At 39.7% G+C, this 26702-nt stretch overlaps 1 protein-coding gene across 1 annotated transcript; it reads left to right on the top strand.

The window, feature by feature from the left end:
• The first annotated feature begins 14288 nt into the window (after positions 1–14288).
• LOC125288014 (cytochrome b-245 chaperone 1 homolog) lies at positions 14289–24389 on the top strand. The gene is made up of 7 exons (XM_048234115.1): positions 14289–14390; positions 14615–14699; positions 18898–18939; positions 20981–21054; positions 22168–22264; positions 22353–22497; positions 24221–24389. Exons 2-7 carry the CDS (start codon positions 14615–14617, stop codon positions 24357–24359), a joined length of 582 nt encoding a protein of 193 aa, XP_048090072.1. The 5' UTR covers positions 14289–14390; the 3' UTR covers positions 24360–24389.
• The last annotated feature ends 2313 nt before the right edge of the window (positions 24390–26702 follow it).

Here is a 26702-nt window from a genome sequence, read left to right as displayed (position 1 = left end):
AGATTAATTTTATTATATCTCAATTAAATTTGATCCAAAATGCCCCCCTCCCCCTCCTCCGCTTTTGGTGATACCCTGACTTCTGGCTGCAGTGTAGCTGCAGCACAATAAGTAGATGCCTCATATTGGGTACTGAAATATTCACAAGAATCCATAGAAATTGAATCTTCATGTTGTATTATCCAATATTAGTTGTACAGATGTATAGTCTATCTTATACACACTCATTGAACCAACAAAGTAAATGCAAAAATAGAGACTTTTTTGTAATTATTCCATATTATGTGTAGTCAGTCTATATCAGAACACCAGACATACAATCGAAATAGTCCACAAGAAACCTCAAAGTGTTACCTTTCATTTGATACCAGGATTATGCTTCTACACAAAGGGGTTCATGTGCAGTAAGCATTTGATTGTCAGTATGCATTTTGGATAACAAAAAGTTCTATGGGGAGTATCCATAGGCATTTTTAAAAAAGATCTGAAAACATACCTGTACAGGAAAGCTTTTAGTTAACTCATCTTATCCTGTAGACTACATTTTCAGATTATTCTACATCTGCTACTATTGGAGGGCGCAGCCAGCCAGAAGCAGATGGGCTCCCCCTATTAAGTCAGGTTCTGCTCAAGGTTTCTTCCTGGAATATGGGAGTTTTTCCTTGCCACAGTTGCCATATGGCGTGCTTGTGGGGGGTAAGAGGGTTAAGGCTGCCAGTCTTATGACGTAATTTTCTATATTTTTGATATGTTGCTGAGTATAACATAAACAGCAAAGAAAAGTGATTGATAATGACTGACTGACTATTATTGTGTTACATGCTTCAAATGTAAAGCACTTTGAGCTGCATTCTGTGTATGAAAGGTGCTATACAAATAAAGCTTTATTATTATATTATTATTATTATTTTACAAAACGCATGGGCATACCTTGGCAAATAATAGTCTAAAGCACTCATATTTTCATTCTATATTGATCAACTTTTGCACACAGCTTCACAAGACCTGGTGCTAGGGCTCAGTTGTGTTTCTAAGGGATATCAAGTGACCTAGAGGGCTGAAATGTGGTCAGTTCAGAGATGCTTGTAATCCGGCAGAAAGAAAAAACTATATTCTAGCCTCTGTAGCTCTTTGTCAGTACATCACACAGTTATCATGACTGCTTCCTACGAAAGCCAGGTCCAGCACTTGATGGTTGACCCCAAAAGAGGTGGGAACAATGCCCTTGTACTGTAAATAGGCACAGTGCAATTTCATTAGATTGTCAGATAGCGGACCACTGGTGGAATGCCGCTGGTGGTGTGCACTGTGATCCGCCATTGGACCACCATCTCTTTAAATTTAACTTGTCATGAATATTAAGAAAAGTTAATAAAAATGATATATGGAGTATAACTGAACAAATGAAAACGATTTTAGACCAATAGTGGCAACATATTGGGCAATTTGTATGCAACCCGCCAGAGAACCGATGAGCAAAATGCCAGCGGACCGCGAGCTATGCCCCCAATGGACCGACAGTGGTCCGCCAGCCTCTTTGCTATCTGGGAAGCTACTTACCCCTCTAATCATGAAGGCCTAGCTAATTTTGGGCTCATCATTTTCAGCGGGGGACTGCTCAGAGGCTACTTTTGTTTTTAGGCCTACTCCATACACAGATCAAGCTTGAGTTGTGTTATCAATATTTGCATAATATTTGCAAAGTCTATGAATCGCCATATTGGACGATACAAAAAGGCCAATATTTTAATTAATTTAATATGTTGCTTGCGAATAGGTTGACAACGCTACAACGTCCAATATTAGCCCAATAATTATGCCGCCAATAATGATGGCTATATCTCTTTACCCGTTGCCACTTATGTCCTCTTCAAAATAAAAACAAATCTGGGAGCTTGGCACTTTCTACCATCTGCCCTCCCTGACGCTTATCACTACGGTACGGCCGGCCCGCCTATATCTGAGAAAACTTTTTAGAAAAGACTGGCTATGTGGACCCAACCAATTCTTCTTGGGAGGGAAGAACAACCCATGCAGAGGCTGCGGTGTTAGGCATAGAATGCGGAACGTGTGCAGCCTACTTAGAGAAGATAAATTAACGTGGCAAATGTCAATAGTTTCCCCTCGACCGGCCCAAAAGTGAAGCGGCCCACCGGGAATTCTCCTGATTCTCCCGATTACCCACTCCGGGCCTGAGACTAGATGCTATGTACGTTGTGTAAACTTCCCTCCCAATGCTTTAAGAGACATGCTAACAAGAGATGCTAGGACCTATGAGTTTTAGCTCACTTGCTAGTGCACTCAACTCCCGGTCCAAGGTGCTGAAAGTTTCAGGTCCGAATCTGGGCAAGTGCATGGCTGAACCACGCAGTCAATACAACACAGGTTACATACAGTAAGCTACTTGTTAGAGAAGCTGTGAAACAATCGGTGGTTTGGTCGGGAGGAGGTTATGTGCTAAGTTATAGCTCATATCGTGTAATCTACCGCCCGCTGACCAATCAATTGTCTTAAAAACGAAGTTATCTCACGTGTAGGATTCTGTCATATATCTTACAGGTGGAGCGCTCCGCTCTATAACATTTTGGATCTCAAATGTGCTTTAATAGGGCGGTGCGTGCAAATATCCCACTATGGACGTGCATACCATACAACAACTGATGACAATTGATTTATTTGATGTTATAGGTTAGACACCAAAAAATGACCGCAGTGTAGATTAAGCTATCGCTCATGAATGCGGAAGTAATTGTTTTTAAATAGAGGCGGTCTTGCATGTGCGTCTCCACGTTTCACGATTGGCCAACGTCATCCCAACACCGAGAACGCGCACAGATCTGAGCTGAAAGCCTAGTTTGACAAATTTATCACATAACTGCTATCGTAGTATCACTTAACGTATACCCCTGAGTCAAGGCTTTGTCAAGCCTCGCTATGTCTACATAGCCTATATATGTCTACCGTGCTTCGTAGTATACCCCACCGGTTCATCCGTGCGCTGACTGACTGCCTCTTCAGCTTGAGCTGTCTTGTTTTTGTTTTCTTTGTTTTGTATTTTGTTGTGTTTTTGTGTTTTAAATTTTACTACTAACTAGCATTTAAGAACTACTGACCAAGTCAATTAGCCGGCCGGCTAACACTGACATATTTACAGAAATCTCAATTAATATGTGTTGTCCTTATAAATAAATAAATTAAATGAGATAGGGAGACGATAGTCGTTTCCTGCTCAGAGTCAGAGGCAAGGATGGACACAGTGTCACCCAGATCGGATGGGTCAGGAAGGAGGGTTCCTGTCTCAACGCTTTGGATGGAGAAGAGGATACCTGGCTACGAGCAGCAGCACACACAGGAGAGCAAGCCCGCCTTGGTGGTGAAGGCTACGAGCCGAGGAGAGCTGAGAGCAAGCCCGTCGTGGTGGTGAAGGCTACGAGCCGAGGAGTGCTGAATTGCCAGTGTTGACTCAAACTGCTGTTAAGTAGTGGTGTTCGGGGGTCCATGGCAGTGCAGTGACTGCAGAAGGTCAGCGTGCAGAGCGCCGCTTCAGCATGTTCAAACCCAAGCCCAAACATGTGACACATGACAATCTTCAGAATATTAATGCCGCATTTTTTTTATGAAGGATATGCTGCAAGGCCTGGGGGATGAATGTCCAGTGATATAGAGCGTGATATCTTTGCAGCAGGATCGGAGTACCTTTCTTTGCTGGTCGAGGTACTCGATGCCGAAGAATGGAAAGAGGAAGGATATTTTGCAGACATGGCCTTAGACTAAGGAATGCAAAAAACCCCTCATGAAAGACACGTGATTGGATACTGGTACAGGTCAATGACATCACCAAAGGTGGACTTCCCATTGGTTAACATCCAGGGAACTCGACTGAAAGAGAATGTGTATTGTCGTGTGCCAGATTACTACCTCAGTGAAATGAAAACAAACAGAGATTCTAGGTAAGCGTGGCCAGGCTCGCAGACATCAGGACATATTTGTAAAAATGGGCATTAACCATACCCAGGTAGCATTCTGACGTTGGCCCAACGTTAAATTTGGTTGGCTAGGTTGGGCTGACCTATGCAACGTATGCCCAACGTTGGGCCAACATTGGTGGAGTTGGCTGTGTTTGGCTGACCTATGCAACGTATGCCCAACGTTGGTGGAGTTGGCTGTGTTTGGCTGACCTATGCAACGTATGCCCAACGTTGGTGGAGTTGGCTGTGTTTGGCTGACCTATACAACGTGTGCCCAACGTTGGGCCAATGTTGATACAGTTGGCTATTTTTGGCTGACCCATACAACGTATGCCCAACGTACAATAACATATAATAATAATAATAATGATTAGTTTTATTTGTATAGCACCTTCCATACACAAAATGCAGCTCAAAGTGCTTTACATTTGGAACATTTAACACAATTATATAAATAATTAAATAAGAATAATAATAAAAATACAATTTCCTTCGTCCTTCAGCCATTCCTCTTCATTTGCTGTGGCTGTTTATAATCCAATCAGCAACATATCAGAAACATGTATGACTTGTGATAGAGTAGCAACGGCTTTGCTAACAAATGCTTAGGCCTTGATGTGGACTCTAAGCATCAGCCTTAGTATGTTCTTAGTATTTGTTGTGATTACATGAATTTATATACAGACGTTTAAGGAACACAACGACCGGAAGATTCAGTTTGTCTGTTGTGTTGTATCTAAATGCAATTTAACAATAGACCATATCAAAATCTTAAAATTTGGGGTAAGGTTGGTAAAGCCTATTCAAGTTTAAGTTTGCATATGTAATGTTGGTCTATGGTCATGCTTAATGAACAACGTCAACACAAATACAATTGTTATACTATGTAAAGCAGGGGTCTCAAATGAGCTGGGGGGCCACTTCTGCCATCGTCATCTGATTGGAGGGCCATGTCAGTGTTAAAGAATAATACAAAAAAAAGAATGGCTATTTCTAATAGTACACAAAACTTTTTTTAAAATCTTTTTAGACACCTGTGCTAGCAACCTTAGCTTATAGATAAAATAATGATAAAATAAATATTCATACAAATGATAAAAACAAACAAAAAGCATAAAAACAGGTATGTGTGTGTTTCACACCAGATAAAAATATTTTCCTCTCATAACTTATTTAAACAAACTTTAGGTGGCAGGGTTAAGAAAACAACACCATTGGATTTTGACATCAAAATTTCAAAAGGCTTGAAAGTGGTCAGAGATAAAGTCCTACTGTAAATGTAAAAATCTTTGAGTATAAACAAAAGTTTATGAAGGAGGAAAATTTACCCATCTAATTTGCCACTGGATGGCAAGCACCTCAAATTATACACCTTTCAGTATACTGGATGTTGCACATATTTGAGCAGGTTTACTTTCTTGTTTGTCATATTAGGAAACAGTAGGCCTAAGATGTAAACCAACAATAGTAAACTATTAGTATAACCACAAACCGCTATTATAGGCCTACAATAAAGTAGCCGGGTGACTTTGTAGTTCTTCAGAGCCTATTTTTACTACCCCTGCTGTCTGTATCACGTCCATTACGGACACTATCATCATGATTACCACTGCCAACTCCAGGTATATTGGGCAGAGGGTCGAAATAAGCATGGTAGCCTATGCCTGGACACCGTCATATACACGCAAAGACGCACCTCCATCACTTACGCACCGTGACTACCACTGTCAATAGACGATCGATCATAAATCTCCAAAATGCAGATATTCTCCTTCAGAATCAGAATGAATAGGTGAATAACATAGCCTACCCAAGACTTTATCAAACGTGAACGTTTTTTCAACATTTGGTGTAGGCCTATTTCTGCTTCAATTTATGCAAAACTATGACCTGCATCGCTTCGGCGTCATTACAAACAAATGCACGTCTTGTCTTTCTCGCGTGTAATAAGTATTTCCTGAAAACTTTGTACAGCGAATTTGGGCTTGAATCGGAGCTCTGGATGTCTAGCAGTGGATGAGAATGGGATTTGTCACTGTACTTGGATCTATCGTGTATTTTAATCAATGTTGTTGTTTGTCGCAATTAAAAAAAATACCTTCAAGGGCCGAATTACATTATTATTTTGACATTAAGTCAGCGGGCGGTAGTTTGAGACCCCTGATGTATATAGCTATGCAGCAGATAGCAAGTAGGTCCTCTCAAATGCAAGAGCAGGCTAAGTTGAAATGAGAACCGTTAGATAACATTTAGCCCATGGCTAAATGTTTTCAACTGCTAGCAACTACTGCATATAAGTCTTTTTGTTGAACTTTGTTCATGTGTGTCTGTGGTCTGTTTTAGCTTACTTTGTGTTTCATACAACTAATACATTCCAGAAACATTTAATTGATAATCATTGTAATAAGTCATCTAAACAAACCTCTCCCAGCAGCAGGTCCGTTTAACTTGCTATAGTAAACACACCGTATTGTATGGGTATCATACTCTGTCCTCGCTACATAACAACATGAAGACCACCTGAACATATGGATGCATTGGAGCATGGACCTAAAGAAGAGCGAGCTCTTCTAAGAGAACGGTGAGTGCGTGATATAGAATTGTATAGAATCTACCGTTATCTTCAACCGTTAGCCTTCTAGCTGTTACGTTACCCCAGCCAGCCAGTCCAAGGTAATCTGCTCAATTACTTTTTTTTTACACATATACATATATATATATATATATATATATATATATATATATATATATATATACATAAAACCAATTTACTATCTTCACGCTAGCAATCTGATGTAAATGTAATCTTATCATTAGAAGCTATAGGCAAGCCAGCAATTAAATGTAGATGAGCTAGCACCTACCTTTAGCCTGCTAGCTGCTAACAGTTAACGTTAGCTATTTTACGTTAGGTAAACAATGGGCATTAGCTTCCGTAGGCATATCAGCTGTAACTGTAAGGTTAAATGTTAGTTATTTGTTTGGCCGCATACTTACAGGGATACACACACTATGTCTGCAAACAACATTTATTCAGACAGAACACTTAAACGTCAGGCAAAGCGAAGGGCTTTCGATATCCTTAGTGAGGTTAACGTCAATGCTGAAGCTGAAGCTGAATCTGACGCAGCCGACGATTTAAATATACCGGTATGCCTGTCAGAAAACGCCCCCTCTGATGATGTGTGGTCAGATGCTGCATCTGATTGGCCCATGTCCTATGAATCAGAGTCTGAAATTGAGTTTAATGTTGTTGACGATAACGTTATTGATGAATTTTGGTCATATGCTCTGACAGAAACTGACACAAGTGATGAAGAATCTGTTGAGTCTGCAGAGTGTCTTGGGGAGGAGCTCAGAGGTTGGGCAATAGACAGCCAAGTACCACAATGCCATCTAAATGGGCTCTTGGGCATCCTGAGAAAATATCATCCCTATCTCCCAAAGGATTCCCGCACTCTTTTAGGCACTCCAACTAATTATGAGGTCCAGCAGATTGCTGGTGGCACCATGCATTATTTTGGAGTTGAGAAAGGCATTAGGCATATATTACACCAGATAGACCCTCTCCCAAAGGCCATTCATTTACAAGTAAATATTGATGGACTACCTTTGTTCAAAAGCAGCAATCAGCAGTTCTGGCCCATTCTAGGCTTGGTAGAGGAAGACAAAACAAAGCAACCATTCGTCATTGCATTATATCTTGGGTCTAAAAAACCAGCGAATGTCAATCTGTTCCTGGAAACATTTGTGAATGAATATGGAAAGCTTAAATTAGAGGGTGTGGATGTTATTGGCAAATGTGTAGATATTCAAATTTCTAATTTTGTTTGTGATGCAAGTGCACGGGCTTTTTCGTGGAAAAAACATTAAAGCCCTCAATGCATACCATGGCTGTGAAAAATGCACACAGGAGGGAACGTGGGCCGAAAATCGCATGACTTTTCCTGAAGTCGATTCACCTTTACGGACAGATGCGTCTTTTATTAATAAAGACGATGAGTTTCACCATAAAGGGACCAGTGTGTTGACAGAGGTTGGAATTGGTATGGTCTCCCAATTTCCATTAGATTTTATGCACCTTGTTTGTCTTGGGGTTATGAGAAAGTTGATTGGGTTTTGGATGAGGGGACCGCTTCCTACTCGTTTAGGTGCTCATCAGATAGGCCTAATTTCTGCAGCTCTTGTGTCCTTTGCAATGACACTCCCCAGAGAGTTTGCACGGAAAGGGCGATCACTTGTTGAGGTAGATAGGTGGAAAGCGACAGAGTTCAGAACTTTTCTCCTGTACACTGGTCCAGTGGCACTGAAAGACCATCTGCCGAATGTTCTATACCACAATTTTATGCTTCTGCATGTAGCCATTAGAATTTTATGCTGCCCCTCACTGTGCCTCCAGTACTGTGATTTTGCTGAAAAGTTGCTGATCACATTTGTTGAGCATTTTCAATCTGCTTATGGTAATTACGTTGTGTATAACATACACGGGCTGACACATCTTGCCAATGATGCAAGGCAGTTTGGTGCTCTGCATAATTTCTCAGCTTTCCCATTTGAGAACTTCCTCTACACAATTAAAAAAAATGATTAGGACCCCTACCCAGCCCCTTCAACAGATCATCAGGAGATTGTCAGAAAAAGCAAGTGTCAGAGCGAAAAAAAAGGGTTTTCAAGGATGGTTTTACCAGGAACATAAGAATGGGCCTCTTCCATACAATGTGACGCTTAATTTACACAATATAAGCAATATATTAATGGTGGAACTTTGATTAATTTATCAGAGGGAGACAACTACATTCTGTTCAATGGAGACATTCATATAGTTAAAAATATTTTAAAAGACAAGGAAGCATCACATTTAGTCTGTCTTAAATTCCAAAACAAATCATCTTTTTTACCTACCCCATTGATTCATCAAGTCTTAATATATCCTTTGTGAAACAACCGGGCAGTCATTGACTATTGTCCCTCTTCAGACTGTTACAAAAGTCATTCTTTTACAATATAAGGATGGGTTTGTGGCATATCCTTTACTGCATACTGCTTAAATGAGCTTCAATTAGTGTATATAGTTTGTAACACTAGCTATGTTTGTTTGTTTGTTTGTTTGTTTTATACTGTAGATGTATTCAATTGTTGAAAAAAATGAGACAGAGGTTATACCAAGTGACTGGCTGAGCATCGATAAAAAAAATTCCTTTTGGCCCCCATATAATACTACTAAATGTAGAAAAGCGGTTGAAAAAAATGAAACCCCTGATGAAGAATGGGAAGAATATATAACTGAATGGGTGGCTGAGTATGGTAAGTTATTGAGGAAGTTCCACAATGTTAAGAAATATAGAGAAATAACTATTCAAATCTATTGCTCAAAATTAAACATGCTCCTTGTGAGTTATGCCTATAAGCAGTTATTTTCAAATGTTCAGATAATAGGCTTAACAATGTTGTTTGTTTCTATATTTAGATTCCTATGAAAAAGCCCGAAGGAAGCTCGTGAAGTTCTGCAAAGGCAATGGTTTGGAGTCGACAGACGAGGACAGTGTGCGGAAAAGAGTGTATGTTTCCTCTGTTCTCTGTTCTTCTTTTATAGCCTGACTGTGCTTATTTGCTACTAGTGTTCACTGCACCTTTAAAAATTTGATTACACTTAATGTGTCCAACAGACCATCATTGAAATATGTTGGATTTAGGTCTACATCAGCCCCTCCATCTGCAGCCTCAGGAAGACCTCCAGTTCAGGCCTCAACAAGTAGGCTCCACACAGGTAAACAGCACAGATGAAAACATGACATGTAAAGAAAACATACAGTGGTCAAGACTTTGGAATATCATGTATTGATTCTGTTTCTCACTGTTCTCACTGTTTCTCATATGCAGAGACAATGGAAAGACCAAAAAAGAAATTCTGCAATAATGGAGCCAAAAGCCAGACCTTGCCAGCCATACCACCATTTCCATTTCCACCATCAACACCAGAGACAGTCCCAGATCTAAGACAAGATGGTACATAGAACTATTCCAAATATTTTATAATAGTTTACTTGAGCTATTATTAATTACCTTTTAGTCTATAAAAGGGATTAGAAACTCTTCAACAACTTCTTAACAATTAGCCTTAATATCCAATGTGCTTTGATTTACAACCACAATTTAGATAATAAAAAAAGAACTTGGGACATCATGTAAAATGCTAAATAAAAACAGAATGTAATAATTTTCAAATTGAGTATGCAAAACAGTAGACACATGTTATATAAAGTTATATACTTTGTCTGTTTCAGAAAGAGAACTCTGACTCTTTCAGATGCTAGAGGAGATAAAAGGCCAAGTCAGACAAAATTCTCTTCTGCTTCAGGCAATTTTGTGTCACTGAAGTCAGCAGTTTTGCAGATTTTGAGTTTCCGTTACAAAATATTAATGATATAAAAAAAATGGAGGACCGGCTTTCTGACAAGGAAACACGGCGCTCTCTGGTAAGTTCTGTTTATGTTGTGTATGTAAACCTATACTCTAGTTATTAGTAGGTCTCATAATCAATAAATACCATAAATAAGCCATTGAATAAATACATGAATAAATAGGAATACATACATAAATACAATAAATAGTTTTAAATAGTGTTGTTAAAAGGATTGTACGTGAGTGGTTCATCCGTTTCTTGGATACCGATAGTTTGATCTTCCTCCTTCGCTCTCATTTCAATTCTTTCAGTAAACTCAACTGTCTGAGTTATCCTAAATACTTCTTGAAATCACCTCTTGAACTCAACTCTACTACAGAATCACTAATGCCTTGTCCTAGTAGTGAAGCTTTGGAGGCACCAATTGTGAGCTTTCTTGCTATGCCACTTTTCTTCTGTTATGGGAGTGTATGGTAGCCCATAGCACTGTGTAGTGCTTGTAGTTATGTTCCACCTTTTGACAAGCTTAATCATGTATGCACAACCATTTCACTTTAGAGGTAAAACATCTCATGAGTTTGGGTAGGACAACAACAAAAGATATAATCTACAGGATCATGCGTGAAACTATCAGCAATGATTTAGCGAAAAAGTTTAACTGGATGGGCAGGGGGCAGAAAAGTCCTTTTTCTGTGTTGCACCTGGCAAAAGTCATCATAGGTAGGCCTACAGCTCTTTTACAATTTCATTCAATGTTTATTCTACACACATTCTGATTGGTAGCCTGCTGTACACATCCAGTATATTATCTACCCTACACAACAAAACTTCACGTCATGTTCTAAATCAGTGGTTTTTAAACTGATTTTAAGAGTAAAATATTATCCTTCACTCTCCATTCAATTCCCCCAAATTCCCCACGCAGATGCTGCCAAAAAACAAGGGGCCACCTTAATGGAGGCAGAAGAAAAGATAAAAACATGGCTAAAATACAGCGGTGACCGAAATGGAGGAAGAAAAAGGAGATCAGAAAAGGGTACAGATTTCAACAACCAATCAAAAAATATTTGTAATTGCCTGTATGTCTGTATTGCTGACTTTTATTTATCATCACAGTTGTGAAATAGTAAGTAGTTAACTTGAATTTCTTTCCTCAATTTAGAGAGGCAGACACATTCCCCATCACATCCTCCATCTGACATCAGCAGTGAATCCGAGGAAGTGTCTGAAATATCTGACATTGTAAGTTTTTTAGTCATTAGTGCATAGTCCTAAATTGTTTTACCTTTTTGTCTCATCTTTTTATCTAATGCTCGAAATGAATAACTATTCGACAAGTGTGGAAATAAGTGACCTGAAGGCATTAACATCATTTGTACATAATTAAGAGAATGTTATGAAATAGGCCTCCATAGATTGTACATTGGCACCAGTTAATAAAATGATTGCTTGATTACACTTGGAAGACAACATTATTAATATTACACATTTCGTAATCTCTTGTTAGACAAATTATCTGTATAATCTTCCTAATGCAGTGAAGTCTTATTTGAGCAAGCAAAACAAAATAATTTCTAAAAGTAACTAAAAGTAATTTCTGTTATTTTATAGGAGCAGAACTGATTGATGACCCATCAACCCTTGAGGATCTCATCACATAAATGTTTATTATTAAATCAATATGTATTATTAAATGTATTTATTTTAACCCTTAATCTCGTGTTGGTATTATATCACTATTAAGATTACAAGTTCAGGGCAGATTGGTAAAATCATTGTGATCAAGTAAGTAATTTCTAAATTACTGTAATAATCATAAAGGTGGCCAAAATATCAAGATGAGTGTTCTGCTGAAATAAGCAGTCATCTTAAGGTTAGAACGTTGACATAGTGTTGTTAAGGTGTAATTTTTGGGGTAGGTATGCTATTTAAGTTGGCATATGGTTGAGTTGGGGTTGGCAAAAGGTCGGCAGTCGGTCTATGAAATGGTTGGCCCAACGTTAGAAAGGTAGGTTTCGGGTTGGCATAGTGTTGGTAAGGTGTATTTTGGGTTGGCTGGGTAGGCTTTTTAAGTTGGCATATGGTTGGGTTAGGGTTGGCCAAAGGTCTGCTGATGGTCTAATTAAATGGTTGGGCCAACGTTGGGCCACCGGACAAAATGACGTTGGGCCACCGTCAGCAGCCAACGTTGGGCCAACACAACCACTGACCTTGGGCCAACGTTGGCCCAACGTCAGAATGCTACCTGGGATAGGTCTCTATTGGTTTATTTAGGCTACTATCACCCCCAGACAAATTTTGTAAAATGTAGCGTGCATTAGTATCAGTAAATTTAGGTCCTTACAGTTTGAATCCAGTTAAGCCCCAGACCCACTACCTCAATGGTTAGGAAACACAGATACGAGACAAAAACATTCTGGGGTAGACTGAGTACAGTTGAGACACTTTTTGCCCACACAAAATCAAACAAAAAATAGATACTGAAAATAAGTGATTTTCCACACAATATTCCACATGCCATTTCCTTTGCTTTTAGACTAAAATATTATCAATCAATAATACCCATAAGTAGTTTATATTTTCCACAATTAGCTCATAAACACAAGGTGCATTTTTTGTCTTGACTGTGTCTCAACTGTACCCTATAGAGTACAGTTGAGACACCTACCTGGTACAGTTGAGACACCCATCTTTAATGATGTATAGTTAACTAACCGTTAGTAAGAAAGCTGAATAAACAAAAACATAGCAATTGCAAAGTGTTTGTAGTTCAAATTCATTCATTTCATTTAAATTAGCGTTGGTTAAAAGGAATACATCATGAACAAAATGTGACACAGGAACAGATAGCGAACAGTAGCCTACAAATGGAATGTTCAAGTAGCCCAACACAATCCAATGTGTGTCTCAATTGTCCCCCGCTGACCACCTCACACATTTCTCTAGATTTTGCAACGACCTTACATAACACAATGCCATAAAATATGCCAGTTTTATAGTGGAGGGGTGGTACTTATAAAGGGTGTGGTTAACGGAAATCTCGGGTTAACCAAGAACATAACCTGTTCGGAGCAGGTTTGAGATGCAGCGTAAATTGCCATGGCAGCATACCTCGGTTAAAACCAAAGATTCTAGAACAGAGCTCTCTAGAGATCTAGAATCTTTGGTAAAACCTATCCATCTTTCGTAGTACGGGTTAATCGGGAAGTTACGCCACACGTGATCAAGTTACTCTCGAAGTTACCCAGATAAGCCAGTAACCCCGCTTCGTAGTATAGGCCCCAGGACATATTTGTAAAAATGGGCATTAACCATAGGTCTCTATTGATTTATTTAGGCTACTATCACCCCCAGACAAATTTTGTAAAATGTAGCGTGCATTAGTATCGGTAAATTTAGGTCCTGACAGTTTGAATCCAATTAAGCCCCAGACCCACTACCTCAATGGTTAGGAAACACAGATACGAGACAAAAACATTCTGTATTCAACTTGCTTCTAGACAGAGGTGGGCACAAATACACGAAAAACTATTGTGTTACAAATACTGGCTCATGAAATGTAATAAAATAAAATACGCTAGGTTACTGATGAGAAAACTAAAGTAATGATGTGAAAATCGTATTTCATTAAAATACAAGTAGGCTAATTAGTCATTTGAAAATACAAAAATACCCACAATAATAATGGTAGGCAATACCAACTTTTAAAAGAAACTACAAGGCAGATTATTGAAAACGTACCCCCAAGAGACAAGAAACATTTTTAATATTTTGTTAAAAAGTAGCCTACATTTGATTTTTTCCAATCCTGCAAAATACGCTAAAGTACATATTTCAAACACATCTACTTAAAATACTGCCCAGGCTGCCTATAGAGTGCGCAATATCTCTCTCCAAACACGTAGGCGTGCGCGACAGTCAATCCACCTTAAGTGAAAATGAGGAAGTCAAAGCTTGTTCCAGTTCTCGTTCCCTCGCAGGATTTTTGGTTTGTGTAGCCTTGGACTATATTTAACAAGGTAAGACTACAACCTACGCGGGTTGTATGGCTTAGGCTATGTCGTAGCCCATATCAATTGCTAGTAATAACCCAGATTTTTGCTTGATAATACAGTAAAATAATAACGCTATAGCCTATGCCTACGTTGTATAGCCTACAGTAGATTTCACGTCGGCTAGCCTACTTCACACGTGTTTAAAGCTCTCAGACTAACCAACGATCTAACTATGTTTATTAAATTAGATGTATATGCTTGTACAAACACACACGGCGGACCTGCTACATCTGAAGAGGTCGCCTGGGATTCGCGCGTGGTCATTACTTGTTGGTATGTTGACACTTTTAAGATGGTAGCCAATCGGCAAAAGGCCTCGCCATCATTTAAAGCCTGTATAATATGGAGTGAGGATTGTCTCAAAATGAATTAAATATATATAAAAGGATATATATACATATACATACATTGATAAATATCCAAGTACAAAATACAAATATAAAAATGTGACATACAAATAAATAAACACATTTATATAAATAAACTTGTCTTTGTAAATATATTTCCGAGATTTGAAAATAAATATGCTTGACTTTGTATGTGGAATCTGCATTTGTGAATTTCCTTTTTGCTTTTATGTCGATGATGTAATTTTGAGACATTCCTACTGCACACCAAGATCCACAAATAAATACCACTAGATTTGAATGCGAAGACACCCTCCACTGAACAACCAGCAGATGGCAGTGTTGTGCCAAGGCGTTGTGCAACGACAGCTAAGGCTCTGGCTGTACAGTATCCGGTTCTGGCCTAAATCGCAACTACAAGATCAACATGGACAAGCGACCGGTGGATTACCTGGATGGGTAAGTAGTGTTATTTGTTACTTGTGTGAGTTATAGTGGATTTTTTCTTCAGAGAGACATGAGTTTACTTGGTCAGTACAGACGTTAGCAGGGTTAGTAGGGACCTGGGGGGGGGGGGCCTCGCCATGGAGGTATTATATAGAGTGGTGAAGTCCCGCCCCTTCTACTTCCGGTCCATGGGACCTATCTTTCAAAAAATTATGAACGGGAGTTAATGGAGAGATAACAATTATTTTTTGGTCCAGTTTGAATTGTGCCACAAATTTCACATATGATGTGTGTGAATTTAAAAGATACATGTTCACGTCAAGAAAGTACTGTTGTTCGATAGACTTCAAAAGTTATGTTGGTTTTGTGCGAATCCACTCAATGGACTACATGTCTCGTCTCGAACGATGTACGTCACCAACGTAATGAAACGATAAGAGCTGTTATGCTAGTTAACGGTTGCATCTTGCTGCCTGCTATGTCACTTAACAGTATGTAATGTACAGTCTATGGATGAATACAACTTACCTGATGTGTTTAATCCTCTGACTCATGGTATTTTCTTCGGCAAGGAAAGCCCAATTAAGACCTGTAGCTGGTATGCTTGTACAATCTATCGGAACTCCCCCTTTTACCGTCGGTCATGTATTTCCACCGTCTTGCTTGTATGTGTCACTTAATATCTAAACCAAGACAGCGGACTCCTACAGAAACGCAACCACCCACACCATAGGTGTATCTAAATTAGCTATGTACCAAAAATTACATTTTACAGTGACTCAAAGAGCTGTAAACAGTGTTGTAAGGCTGCGTGTACACAACCGCTTGGAGCTCCAGTGGAATTTTAATTTCATGACGAGAATTCTCGGTCTAACCGTTCATGTGCCGTTGAAACGGTGTAAATAGGCGACCCATCAGGCCAGCACTATAACTCCGAGCATGGTAAACAAAATCGGATATTTCAGGCAGTAAATGCTCCCGTTAAGAACCAAACCAGATTTTGTTCAAATCTACACACCTATGACTACTGAAAAATGTATGGTTAATTTAGCAAATGTTATTTTGAAGTTAAAAAACATTGTTGTTTTAGAATTTCTGAACAAAAGTGGTGATAATTGGGGGTGTTCAGATAGTGTGGCTGTGAATGAGCTAACGTCACTAGCGCAACTGATGGGTTTGTAGTCGTTGGAATTACAATCTTTCACAATGTTGTAATTCAATAGTTACGAAACAAACTGCAAATGTCTTTACATGAAAATTTGTCTTTAAAATTGACAAACATCATATGGGTAATTCAAGGCACAAGTCAACCGGGACCAGAAAATAATTTCTTTTTCGCCATAGACTGCCGTTCAAATTTTTTTGAAAGATAGGTCCCATGGAGGCAAACGGAAGGGGCGGGACTTCACCACTCTATAGAGCTGCACAGTCCCGCCCACAGCCGATGCCGGATGTAAAAATTCAATGCAATTTCTCCATTGACAATTGCGGTATAAGCCATAAAAACTTAACTGCACGTGGTAGACTTAAAACCAGCTACGGCTGTACTAAGTGATTGTATATGCTCCTATAGACACCAAGAGTTCATGGGGCACTAACCTTGTTTTGAGATAAATGCCTTTTATTCGCGATCTCTTGGATAAATACTTCATTACCCACAATCCTGAACAATCCCACAATCCCAGCGAAAAATATTGACAAAGATGGCGGAGTCTTTTACTGCCTATGGCGAAAATCTTAATGTGATTAAAAACTTTCTTGACGAATATTGGTACTTGTATCAACAAGGATTGGAGTTTATACATTACACGAACTTAGTCAGGGCAAATACACTATCAAATAGACCACTGTAAATGTTAGATTAAAGGTGCCATGTGTAAGAACTCAGGTAAAAATATCCCAAAAATGAGTTACACGCATCAAAAGAATGAGAAGAAATAAGGGTGATGATGTCATTAAAAAAATGACAAGGTATAGTGCTGCATAGACATCAACCTGAATTAGCATGCTAAATTACTAGCCACAGCCCGACAGGTGTCATAATACCAGTTTCGGCCATGGGAGGCGGTATGCGGGCAACATAACTGCCAGCCAAACTGCAATACACGTGTCTCGGTTGTTACTCTAGGGTAGACCAACTCACTTTCTGGAGGTATACTGCCCCCATCTTTTATGGAATGTGGAGTATGAATTGATTTTTTGGTGGACATTACGCATGGCACCTTTAAACACTCAAACTTTTCAGGTAGCCGACAGGCTATTAGCATTTCCGACATTGTATGTCATTACATAATGCAGCTAACATTAGCCTACATGCTGCAACACAGGTATGAAATATATTACGTTTTAGTGAGTGTCCAAAGGGTGAAAGCCACTTTAAATCGGGTCACATTATTGACTGTTGTGTGTCCTTGAGTCAGTTTGTGGGTTTTGTAAGGGCCAGCATGAGGGACAAGACCTACAAAGTTGTGGTGAGTTAAGCAGGGAGGTTGGTAACGTTAATGCTGCTAGCTATTAATTACACCACCACCGAACGTAAGTGACGCAGAGTAGCAAGATTCCTAGAACCACAAGCATGTGAAGTTAAAACATTTTTAATCGCATAATATTCATACATTATTTGGAGCTAGTGAATGTGTAAATCCATGCTTGGTGACACTGTCGGAAAAAAACATTTCTAGGCCTAGGCTACTTCTATTTTTTGAAGTTGTAGGCTACAGGTGACGAAAGCACAGGTTGACGGAACCATCTTTTTGGACTTTTTTCCGACTGATTGTTTTTTTTTTGCAACACAGCTTAATTTAGCTTGAAAGTTAACCTACGGAGCAGGTTAGTTCTGTGGCATAAATTCCCATAGTTACCAAGCTGGGATTCACATTAACCTCATTAATGGAACGGAATTCTCACTAAAATTAGCGAGACTTATCGAAATAAGCCAGATTTGGCCTTTAGCGAGGTTGATGGAATATCCCCCTGGGATCATAGAGCTGCTATCATACCTGGCTAACAGTCGCAGGCGTCGAGTCAACACCTGCTAACGTCTGTATACTGACCAAGTAAACTCATGTCTCTCTGAAGAAAAAAATCCACTATAACACACACAAGTAACAAATAACACTACTTACCCATCCAGGTAATCCTCCGGTCGCTTCCATGTTGATCTTGTAGTTGCGATTGAGGCCAGGACCGGATACCAATGACTGTACAGCCAGAGCCTAGCTGTCGTTGCACAATGCCTTTGCACAACACTGCGATCTGCTGGTTGTTCAGTGGAGGGTGTCTTCACGTTCAAATCTAGTGGTATTTATTTGTGGATCTTGGTGTGCAGTAGGAATGTCTCAAAATTACGTCATCGATATAAAAGCAAAAAGGAGATTCACAAATGCAGATTCCACATACAAAGTCAAGCATATTTATTTTCAAATCTCAATATCAAGACACGTTTATTTATATAAATTTGTTTATTTATTTGTATATCACATTTTTATATTTGTATTTTGTATTTGGATATTTATAAATGTATGTATATGTATATATATCCTTTTATATATATTTAAATCATTTTGAGATAATCCTCACTCCATAGTATAATGGCATGGAAAATCTATGTCAAACAGATTAGCCCAGTCTTTTATTAAATGAAGCTGGTTGTCATATTAAGCTAGTGTCTTTTTCAGGTATGTTATCCATTGGACTTGCTGCTGCATACTACAGTACAGGTGAGTAGGCAATTGGTCTGGAATGTTATCCCAACTGGGGATAAACAACACCATTTCAGGAGTTGTATTGGTTTCAACCAAAGATCTTAGAGCGGAGCTCATAGATGTGATTAAGATTTTAGGTAGTTCCATGATTTTCTTTGTTTGTAATTTTGAGTTAACATGGATACATCTTTCCACACTCTTGGATAGACTGTGCCTGGCCCCAGATGCAGATTTCTGGTGCGTGGCCCCAAAGTTAACTAGATGTACCGCATAGCGGTACAAAATAGACCGCCGCTCAGACTTGTACATCCGTTCCGCGAAAATAAATCACACTTGTCAATTTGTCTCCATCTCCTACTCCATCCTAGCCTGACGAGCCAGACCCACATCAAGATGTAGGGTCTGGGAACTCACCATTGGCAGTAGGCCTGTCGTGATATTCAATAAATCAATTAATCGCATGATAATTAAAATTAGCTCTAATTTTTCTGGCTGCGATAAATGCCATTTGCATGCTTGTTTGTTTTCCTCGTCTCTCTCTCTCCCTCTCTCTCTCTCGGGTCTTTAGAGTAACGATGAGTGAACCCTCATGTCAGTCACTTGTCAGTCGCATGGTGTGTGAGGAGGCGTGACTACTGGTGTAGCCTACCACAGAGTGCAGCTAAAGGGCCGCGTGAGAAGTATACCGGTAGGCACTAGGCAGAGAGAAAGCTAGTTGCGAGTTCGAGTAGGCTACGCCTAATAAAGACAAAAAAGATGGAATTGGTTTCTAAGCTAAACGCTTAAGATAAGATAAACGGTTGTCTTTCAAATTCCCTCTGCACGCAATAGGAAAGTGCTACAACTCATGAGTCCCATGCATTTCCTACCTGCGGAGCTAGTTGGCTATCAAACTTTTGCCAACCTAAAAAAAAGCTTAACTCGAGTCGCACTGTTCGCCAGCAGCAGCATCCATCATCTTTGTTTTCAAGTAGCAGGGAATTCACTCGGAACCGTTGCAACTCTGCCGTCATGTTAAGCCCGTCCACCGACTCACACAATGTGATTGGCCTGATCGAAGTTTGATTTTTACCCCTTTGCAAGCCAACGAGTGAGAGAGTTGCTAGACTATCCTGGCTGCAAATTACATTTGCTGCCACTAGGGAGCGTCTAGATTTCTAGGCTAACTCCATGCCACTCTCTTGAAACTTTTTGTATGCTTGTATGTGCATACCTGTGCGTGTGTGTGTGCCTGTGTGCATGCATGTGTGTGTATGTGTCTGTGTGTGGATGCGTGTGTGTGTTTGTGTGTGTGCGAATGTGTGTGTGTATGTGTGTGTGGATGTGTGTGTGTGTGTATGCGTGCGTGTCTGTGCATGTGGATGTGGATGTGAGTGTGTGTTCATGTGTGCGTGTGTGTGAATGCATGCATGCGTGTGTGTGTGTGTGTGTGTGTGTGTGTGTGTGTGTGTGTGTGTGTGTGTGTGTGTGCGTGTGTGTGTGTGTGAGACCGTATCATCCTCTACCAGCAACCCTTTACTCAACACCACCAACTACAGGCCGATGGGTGTACAGTCACTAAATGTACACATGAATTAATTTATTTCATAGCCCGCCATGGATGAAATTCCACGAAACTTGACATATACTCCCAGAGGATGTCAGGTTAATCATACACATGAAAGTTGGTGCAGTTCAGAACAGGCGATTAAAGCAGTATAATGCATTTTCATTTTTTTTCAGCAGGGATGTGTTTTGATTGACTAGGCTATACGTGCTAAATCTAGTGAGTGCTATCGCATATCGGCATTGAAGATCTAAAAGATCAAAAGTAGTTGACCCAAGTTATAATAACAGAAACATGGAACCTAGCCAGAGATTTGAGATTGTTTTGAAATTTGATGCTCCCGCAAGTCGTCTGCTTGGTGAATCTGTACAATGAATATTCTTATTTTGATCACTGATTGAAATTTGTTCACTGCTGTTCACATCTTGAAAAAATTGCCTGATCCTGAAATTTTAAGTTTCGTCCAGTGAGCCTTTTTTAAAAAGTCACTCTTAAATCTCTCTTTTTCAGATAGCCTGTGGTGGAAGGCATTTTATGTGACCGGCTGTTTATTTGTGGCCCTTCAAAACATGGAGGAGTGGGAGGTAGACTGAATGTTTACTGTGTACAAAATACTGGCATAATTTAGAACAGCACATAAATTGGAATTGAAATTGATGTCTGGAACCCCTCCTAAAGGGGTATTTACAGTCGCCGTTGCAGACTTGGCGCCCACCAGTGTGACATCAAAATGACGATGATCTCTCTGGTGTGTGACATTTCACATGGGCAGCTCCTGCACAAGCGTGTTTTGTTTCAGTGGCACATGTGGTTGCGTCTGGTTGCATCTAGATCGAAAGCAGGATGGACTCGCTAGAAGCCAAGATTAGGTAGCAGGTGTGCCTCTACAGGCATCAACCACATTTTTGCTAAGTGGTTGCGCTGTTTGTGGGTTTGAGTCCGGGGGACTGCTAGGCTGAGTTCTGGGACCTAAACATACACAACATCCATACTGTCCCAGCTGGCAACCACAACATTAATTAAATATTGTTAAAGTAAAACAAAACAAAATTGATACCAAATGTATACAACAACAAGTTTATACTACCCTTAATGTCACTCTTTGCACTTTTTTCTTGTATTGTAGAAAATTGTTGTACAAAATGATAGAAACAAATACATGACCATTGTTTTGCATTAACTTTGACTGAATTACTCCAATATTAGAACTTACCATTGTTTAGCATTATGTAAATTGAAGTTAACAGAAAGTTAGAGACTTATGGGAGCGTCTTGTTGCAATGAGGCAGAGTTGCGGTGTCGGGGTGGGACCAATTAGTTCCACATTGAAGATGTTTATACAGGGAGATATATATTATAGCTATTATGAATTAAAATATCTATATTGGTGATTGGTGACCTCTATGGTGCTATTTTTATCACCTCTTACTGCCATCAAAGTTAGTTAAGTTCAAAACTGATGTTAAGTGTTTTTTAGAGACGTTTCAATACATTAATTTGAACTTTGATGTTTGACACTAGTATAAGCTGCCAGTCATGGAAGCAACCAATCATGGAAGCAAATAATCATGAAAAGACACAAGTGTACTAAAATGTTTCAGTGGTTTTACATTCAAATATTTCTACTGTGTACATTTTCCAAAATGTATCCTAAATGTGTGTTATTACATTATAGCCTATGTCCATTATGTTTACAGGAAGCTGTGTTTGATAAGGCCCGCAACATAATTGAGCTGAAGACATTCAGTCTATATGCGCTGGTGCTCACAGTGACACGTGGGGGCCATAACACAGGTATGTTTTCTTGTCACAGTATTCAATGTGAATTAAACCTTCAATGCCATTTGACACACTCCATAATTTCAATTTGCTTTTTATTCAGTGGTATTGGACATGCAGCACCTACGTGATCTGAGTGTACGGGAGGAGACTGTCCGCTACTTGGGGAAAGGATATGTTCTCATATTGCACATGGAGACAGGGTTTTCTTACCCACTCACTCAGAATGCCGTGCTGGCAGGAAAACGGTTGGTAGTCATAGCATGTTGATTTACTTCTAATGGTCATGATGGTCTAGCTCCTACTCCATACGGTACAAATGAGAGAGATAAAAGGAGAGCTGAAATTAAATGAAATCTTTTTTTACTTAATTAAACAGAATTTGTATATTCTACTGAAGGTGCAAATTCTTTATGTGGATGTGGTAGTAATATTCAATGCACAAGAGTGAAATACGTGTCTGTATCTAAAATTCCTGTAATTGCAGACAAACCCCAAGTCATATTTGACCAAAACGTTTGCAATGATCTCTTTGGAGTCACAAATGACCTGCATGCTCAGTGTTTGAAGATGGAACAAGTTGTGTAGGCGACAATACATAAGTGCAGTCAATCACGCCTATTAGGAGAATGGTCTGACTGCAGAGCTGCAGAGCCACAGTTTTACCACAACATATTCATCATAGTAGATTTACCATCCAATGTATGCGTAGTTGGACAACACCCGCTGGTTTTGCTCACGCAGGTGTAATGTAGTAGTCGTCGAGATACATCTTGGTACAAAGAGTTGTCTTTTCTATCTATTATTTATTTGTCTAGAAAATATTGTGTGGTTACTTAAAGGAGAATTGCAGCGATTTGTTTTTTTTTTTAACATAGATCTCTGTTTCTCGAGGTCACCGAGTACTGTCCATATGGAAAAAACCCTGAAAACAATCTGTGCTACCTAGCTTGAGTTGCTGCAGCCAACACCTAGAGCTGTCAGGCAACTACAGTGCTACACTCTGGGGACATGAACGTGGGGGCTCATGAGTATATTGCCTGACTTATCATCTTGCCAGGGACTTTATATTATATTATATTTAGTGGCGGTGGTAGCTTAGTGGCTAAGGAGCTGGCCTAGCAAGCAGTAGCCTGAAAAGTTGTGGGTTTAATTCCCAGCTTCCACTGCTGTGCCCTTGCCCTGGATACAATGGCCATTGTAATATAACTGACATATGTAAGTTGCTTTGGATAAAAGTGTCTGCTAAATTAATAAATGTAAAAAAATAAATGTAAATATTAAGCTACTTTATCATTTCAGTTGCTAGAACAAAATTAGACATTTTATTGATTTAAAAATGACTGAACAAGGATATTAGATGAAACCTATACATGCCTAGCAAGGGACAGCTAGTGACAGCCAGAGATGACTCCTGTATGACACAACGTGACGTATGACACAACTTTCAAGAGGACTGCTTACGTAATTTAGCCTAGAAATCTAGACGCGCCCCTAGCGCTAGTCTAGCAACTCTCCGTTGGCTTGTGAGCTCCAGAAATCGAAACTTAATCAGGACATTGAAATCGTGTATAGAGTCGTTTGGTGGGCTTAACATAATGATTGATGGAGTTGCAACGGTTTGGCTTGAATTCCCTGCTACTTGAAAACAAATATCCTATTGCGTCCTATTGCGTGCAGAGGGAATTTGAAAGACAACTAATTATCCCGCCCCTCGGACTGAGCACTGCGAACGGTGAGTGCCCAGACCCTATATTTTAATGTGGGTCTGGCTCGCCAGGCTATACTGTACGTAATTAGCTCTTTTCAACAGATTTCATGCCGTAGGTCTCATAAATCGCACACAATCATCCATAAACACCTTTCTACATTCATTTCTGATCAATATTGTGTGTAAATTTAGGAAAACATTTAACCTACACTGGTAATAATAACAGAATATCTCACCAAAACACCAATTTGTTTTAACAGTGATGTGGAAGCAGTTGAAGCACTTCTCAGACGTTTTCTTGTCCTGGAGGAGGGATCATGTGCTTCACAAGGAATTGAGCGAGATGCAGAACTGGAAGCGCACAGTGGTCTGAATGACAGTAGTGATTCAGAGGATTAAAATAAATGTTTTTTACCATATGAGGTCAAATATAGCAACACTTCTTACATGTGTGTGGTACATCTCTATTTGGAAGGCTTTGTTAAATCATGTCATTAATTTCCAGAAATGAAATGCTCTGATTGGAGTGGGGTCTACTTTCAGGTCTTTGTAGGAGTAATCACAGGAGAGATTGACTGCCAGTGTTAACTTTGATATTTTAATTGATTGAGTTGATACTTTGATTGATTGAGTTTGTATATAAAACTGACCAACTTTTGCCTTGGTTCAGTGGTATCTACCTCAACAACACAATTGTGTTTTTGTGCCTTGGCTTTATTTGTGCCTGTGTAGTTTTCTCCTGGCGTTGCTTGCTGCCATTTCCAGCTGTGTTTAATAAATATCCATAAAGAAATCATAGCCTTATTGTGAAGGTCAGTGGTATTGCCTCTCTGTAAACAATTTAAACTTAGCACAAAAATTTGTGTTAAGTAGATTATTTCTCTGTAGTAACAATGCTTTTTGGCAATACATCTTATACCGTTGGAAAGATAGATAGATAGATAGATAGACAGATAGATAGATAGATAGATAGATAGATAGATAGATAGATAGATCCCAAAGGGGAAATTCAATAGTTTAGTTTAGTTTAGTTCCCTTTCAAGAGCTGAGTAGGCTATGTGGGTTGCACCCACGAAAAATTTGCCAAATCTTCTCTGCTATTGCCAAACAGCTTATTCTGCCATTGACTTGTTTGGTGTTTGGTGGATTGGATGATTGAAGTTTGAAGAAACAAAACATATTGGCAATTTATTAATTTCACAGGAGCCTCAGTAGCGTGTGGAAGAATGTAAATATGTAAATGTAAATCAGGTTTTTCGGCCAAGTATACTTGCTTATACAAGGAATTTGGTCTCTGCATTTATCCCATCCGTGAATTAGTGAACACACAGAGCACACAGTGAACACACAGTGAGGTGAAGCACACACTAACCCGGAGCAGTGGCCAAGGGTACTTCAGCCATTCCTACTGGTCAGGGATCGAACCGGCAACCCTCCGGTTACAACCCCAAAGCCCTAACCATTAGGCCACGACTGCCCCTTACACAACCACAGAACCATACACACAGCCACAACTGCCTGGCACCTCCTTCTCATGCTGGTCACCAGCCTGTTCACACACTGCTGTGGGATGGCATCCCATCCCATGAGTCCAGAATCTGGACTCATCACTGAACATAACATTCCTCCACATGTTCTAGTGCATGTGTTTGCCGACATCAGCGCAAACGGGCCTGACGGCGTCAGCCATATCGTCCTGCAAACCTTGACTGCAAATCTGTAGAAGACAGATTTGGCCTTCAGTTTGGAGATGGTACTAGGGCTCTCTCCAAATAATGCCGCAACTTGGTTTTGCGGAACACCAGCTTGAAGTTGCCCTAAGGGCCCTATCCAGATCAGTCAAATGCGGCATGCCGATTCTTGGAGCAGACACTTACTGACTAGCTGTACTTACAGTAGTAGGGCCCATGCTCAAGGGTGCTGCCAATCAGGATACCAGAAGTTCAAAACAAGCAACAGAAAAATAACCTGTTTGGCAATGGCAGACAAGATTTGGCAAATTTTTCATGGGCGCAACCCACATACTCAGCTCTGCTGCTCATCCCACAAGTGCATATTCCTTAATATATGCAAATCCTTGCAATATGTGCAAATCCTTTGAATATATGTATATATCAGACCAGATTTGTATGTCCATACATCACCAATATATGTGGATTGTTGTTCTGCTACTGTGACGAAGTAGGCATCCGAGTCACTGTCACAGAATCCCATGTTATTTTGCCATCTATCCCAGTTATGCCTGCCCTATCTAGTACAAAGGGTTTTTTATTTTTTTTAATTGGAGTAGATCTACTATTCTGCATTATCTCTCTGCTTGTTGTGTTATTTTATGACTGCTAAACTTTTTGATTCCTTTTAATGTTGTCATCAGTTGACTCCATTCAATTGCACTTGCGATTGATTGTTCAGTTGTGGGTACTGAAAATTATGCTAGAAGTATGTATTTAAATACCATGAAAAATGTAAAATGAAGAAGCACAGTGTGCGTTTTTTGAAGCACTGATTATGCTCTATTCACAAGTGTGCGTAAATCTGGCACCCGTATGAATTACACTGTCAAATTCATCTACTCATGACATTAAGGGGCGTAGAGAAATGGTATCATCACTGCCTGCTAAGCAGTTAGCTCAGGTTCATTCCCCATTATGTTAGAAATCCCTGTTGCTAAAAGCATTTGCTAAATACCTGTACATGCCAACTAGTGCAGCATCAGCACAGGAGACAGTGATTCAACGTAGA

Source organism: Alosa alosa, chromosome 22 (assembly GCF_017589495.1).
Source record: "Alosa alosa isolate M-15738 ecotype Scorff River chromosome 22, AALO_Geno_1.1, whole genome shotgun sequence".
Classification (NCBI taxonomy): Eukaryota; Metazoa; Chordata; class Actinopteri; order Clupeiformes; family Clupeidae; genus Alosa; species Alosa alosa.
The sequence above is the reverse complement of the archived record's forward strand: the minus strand, read 5'-3'. Positions and strand labels throughout refer to the sequence as shown.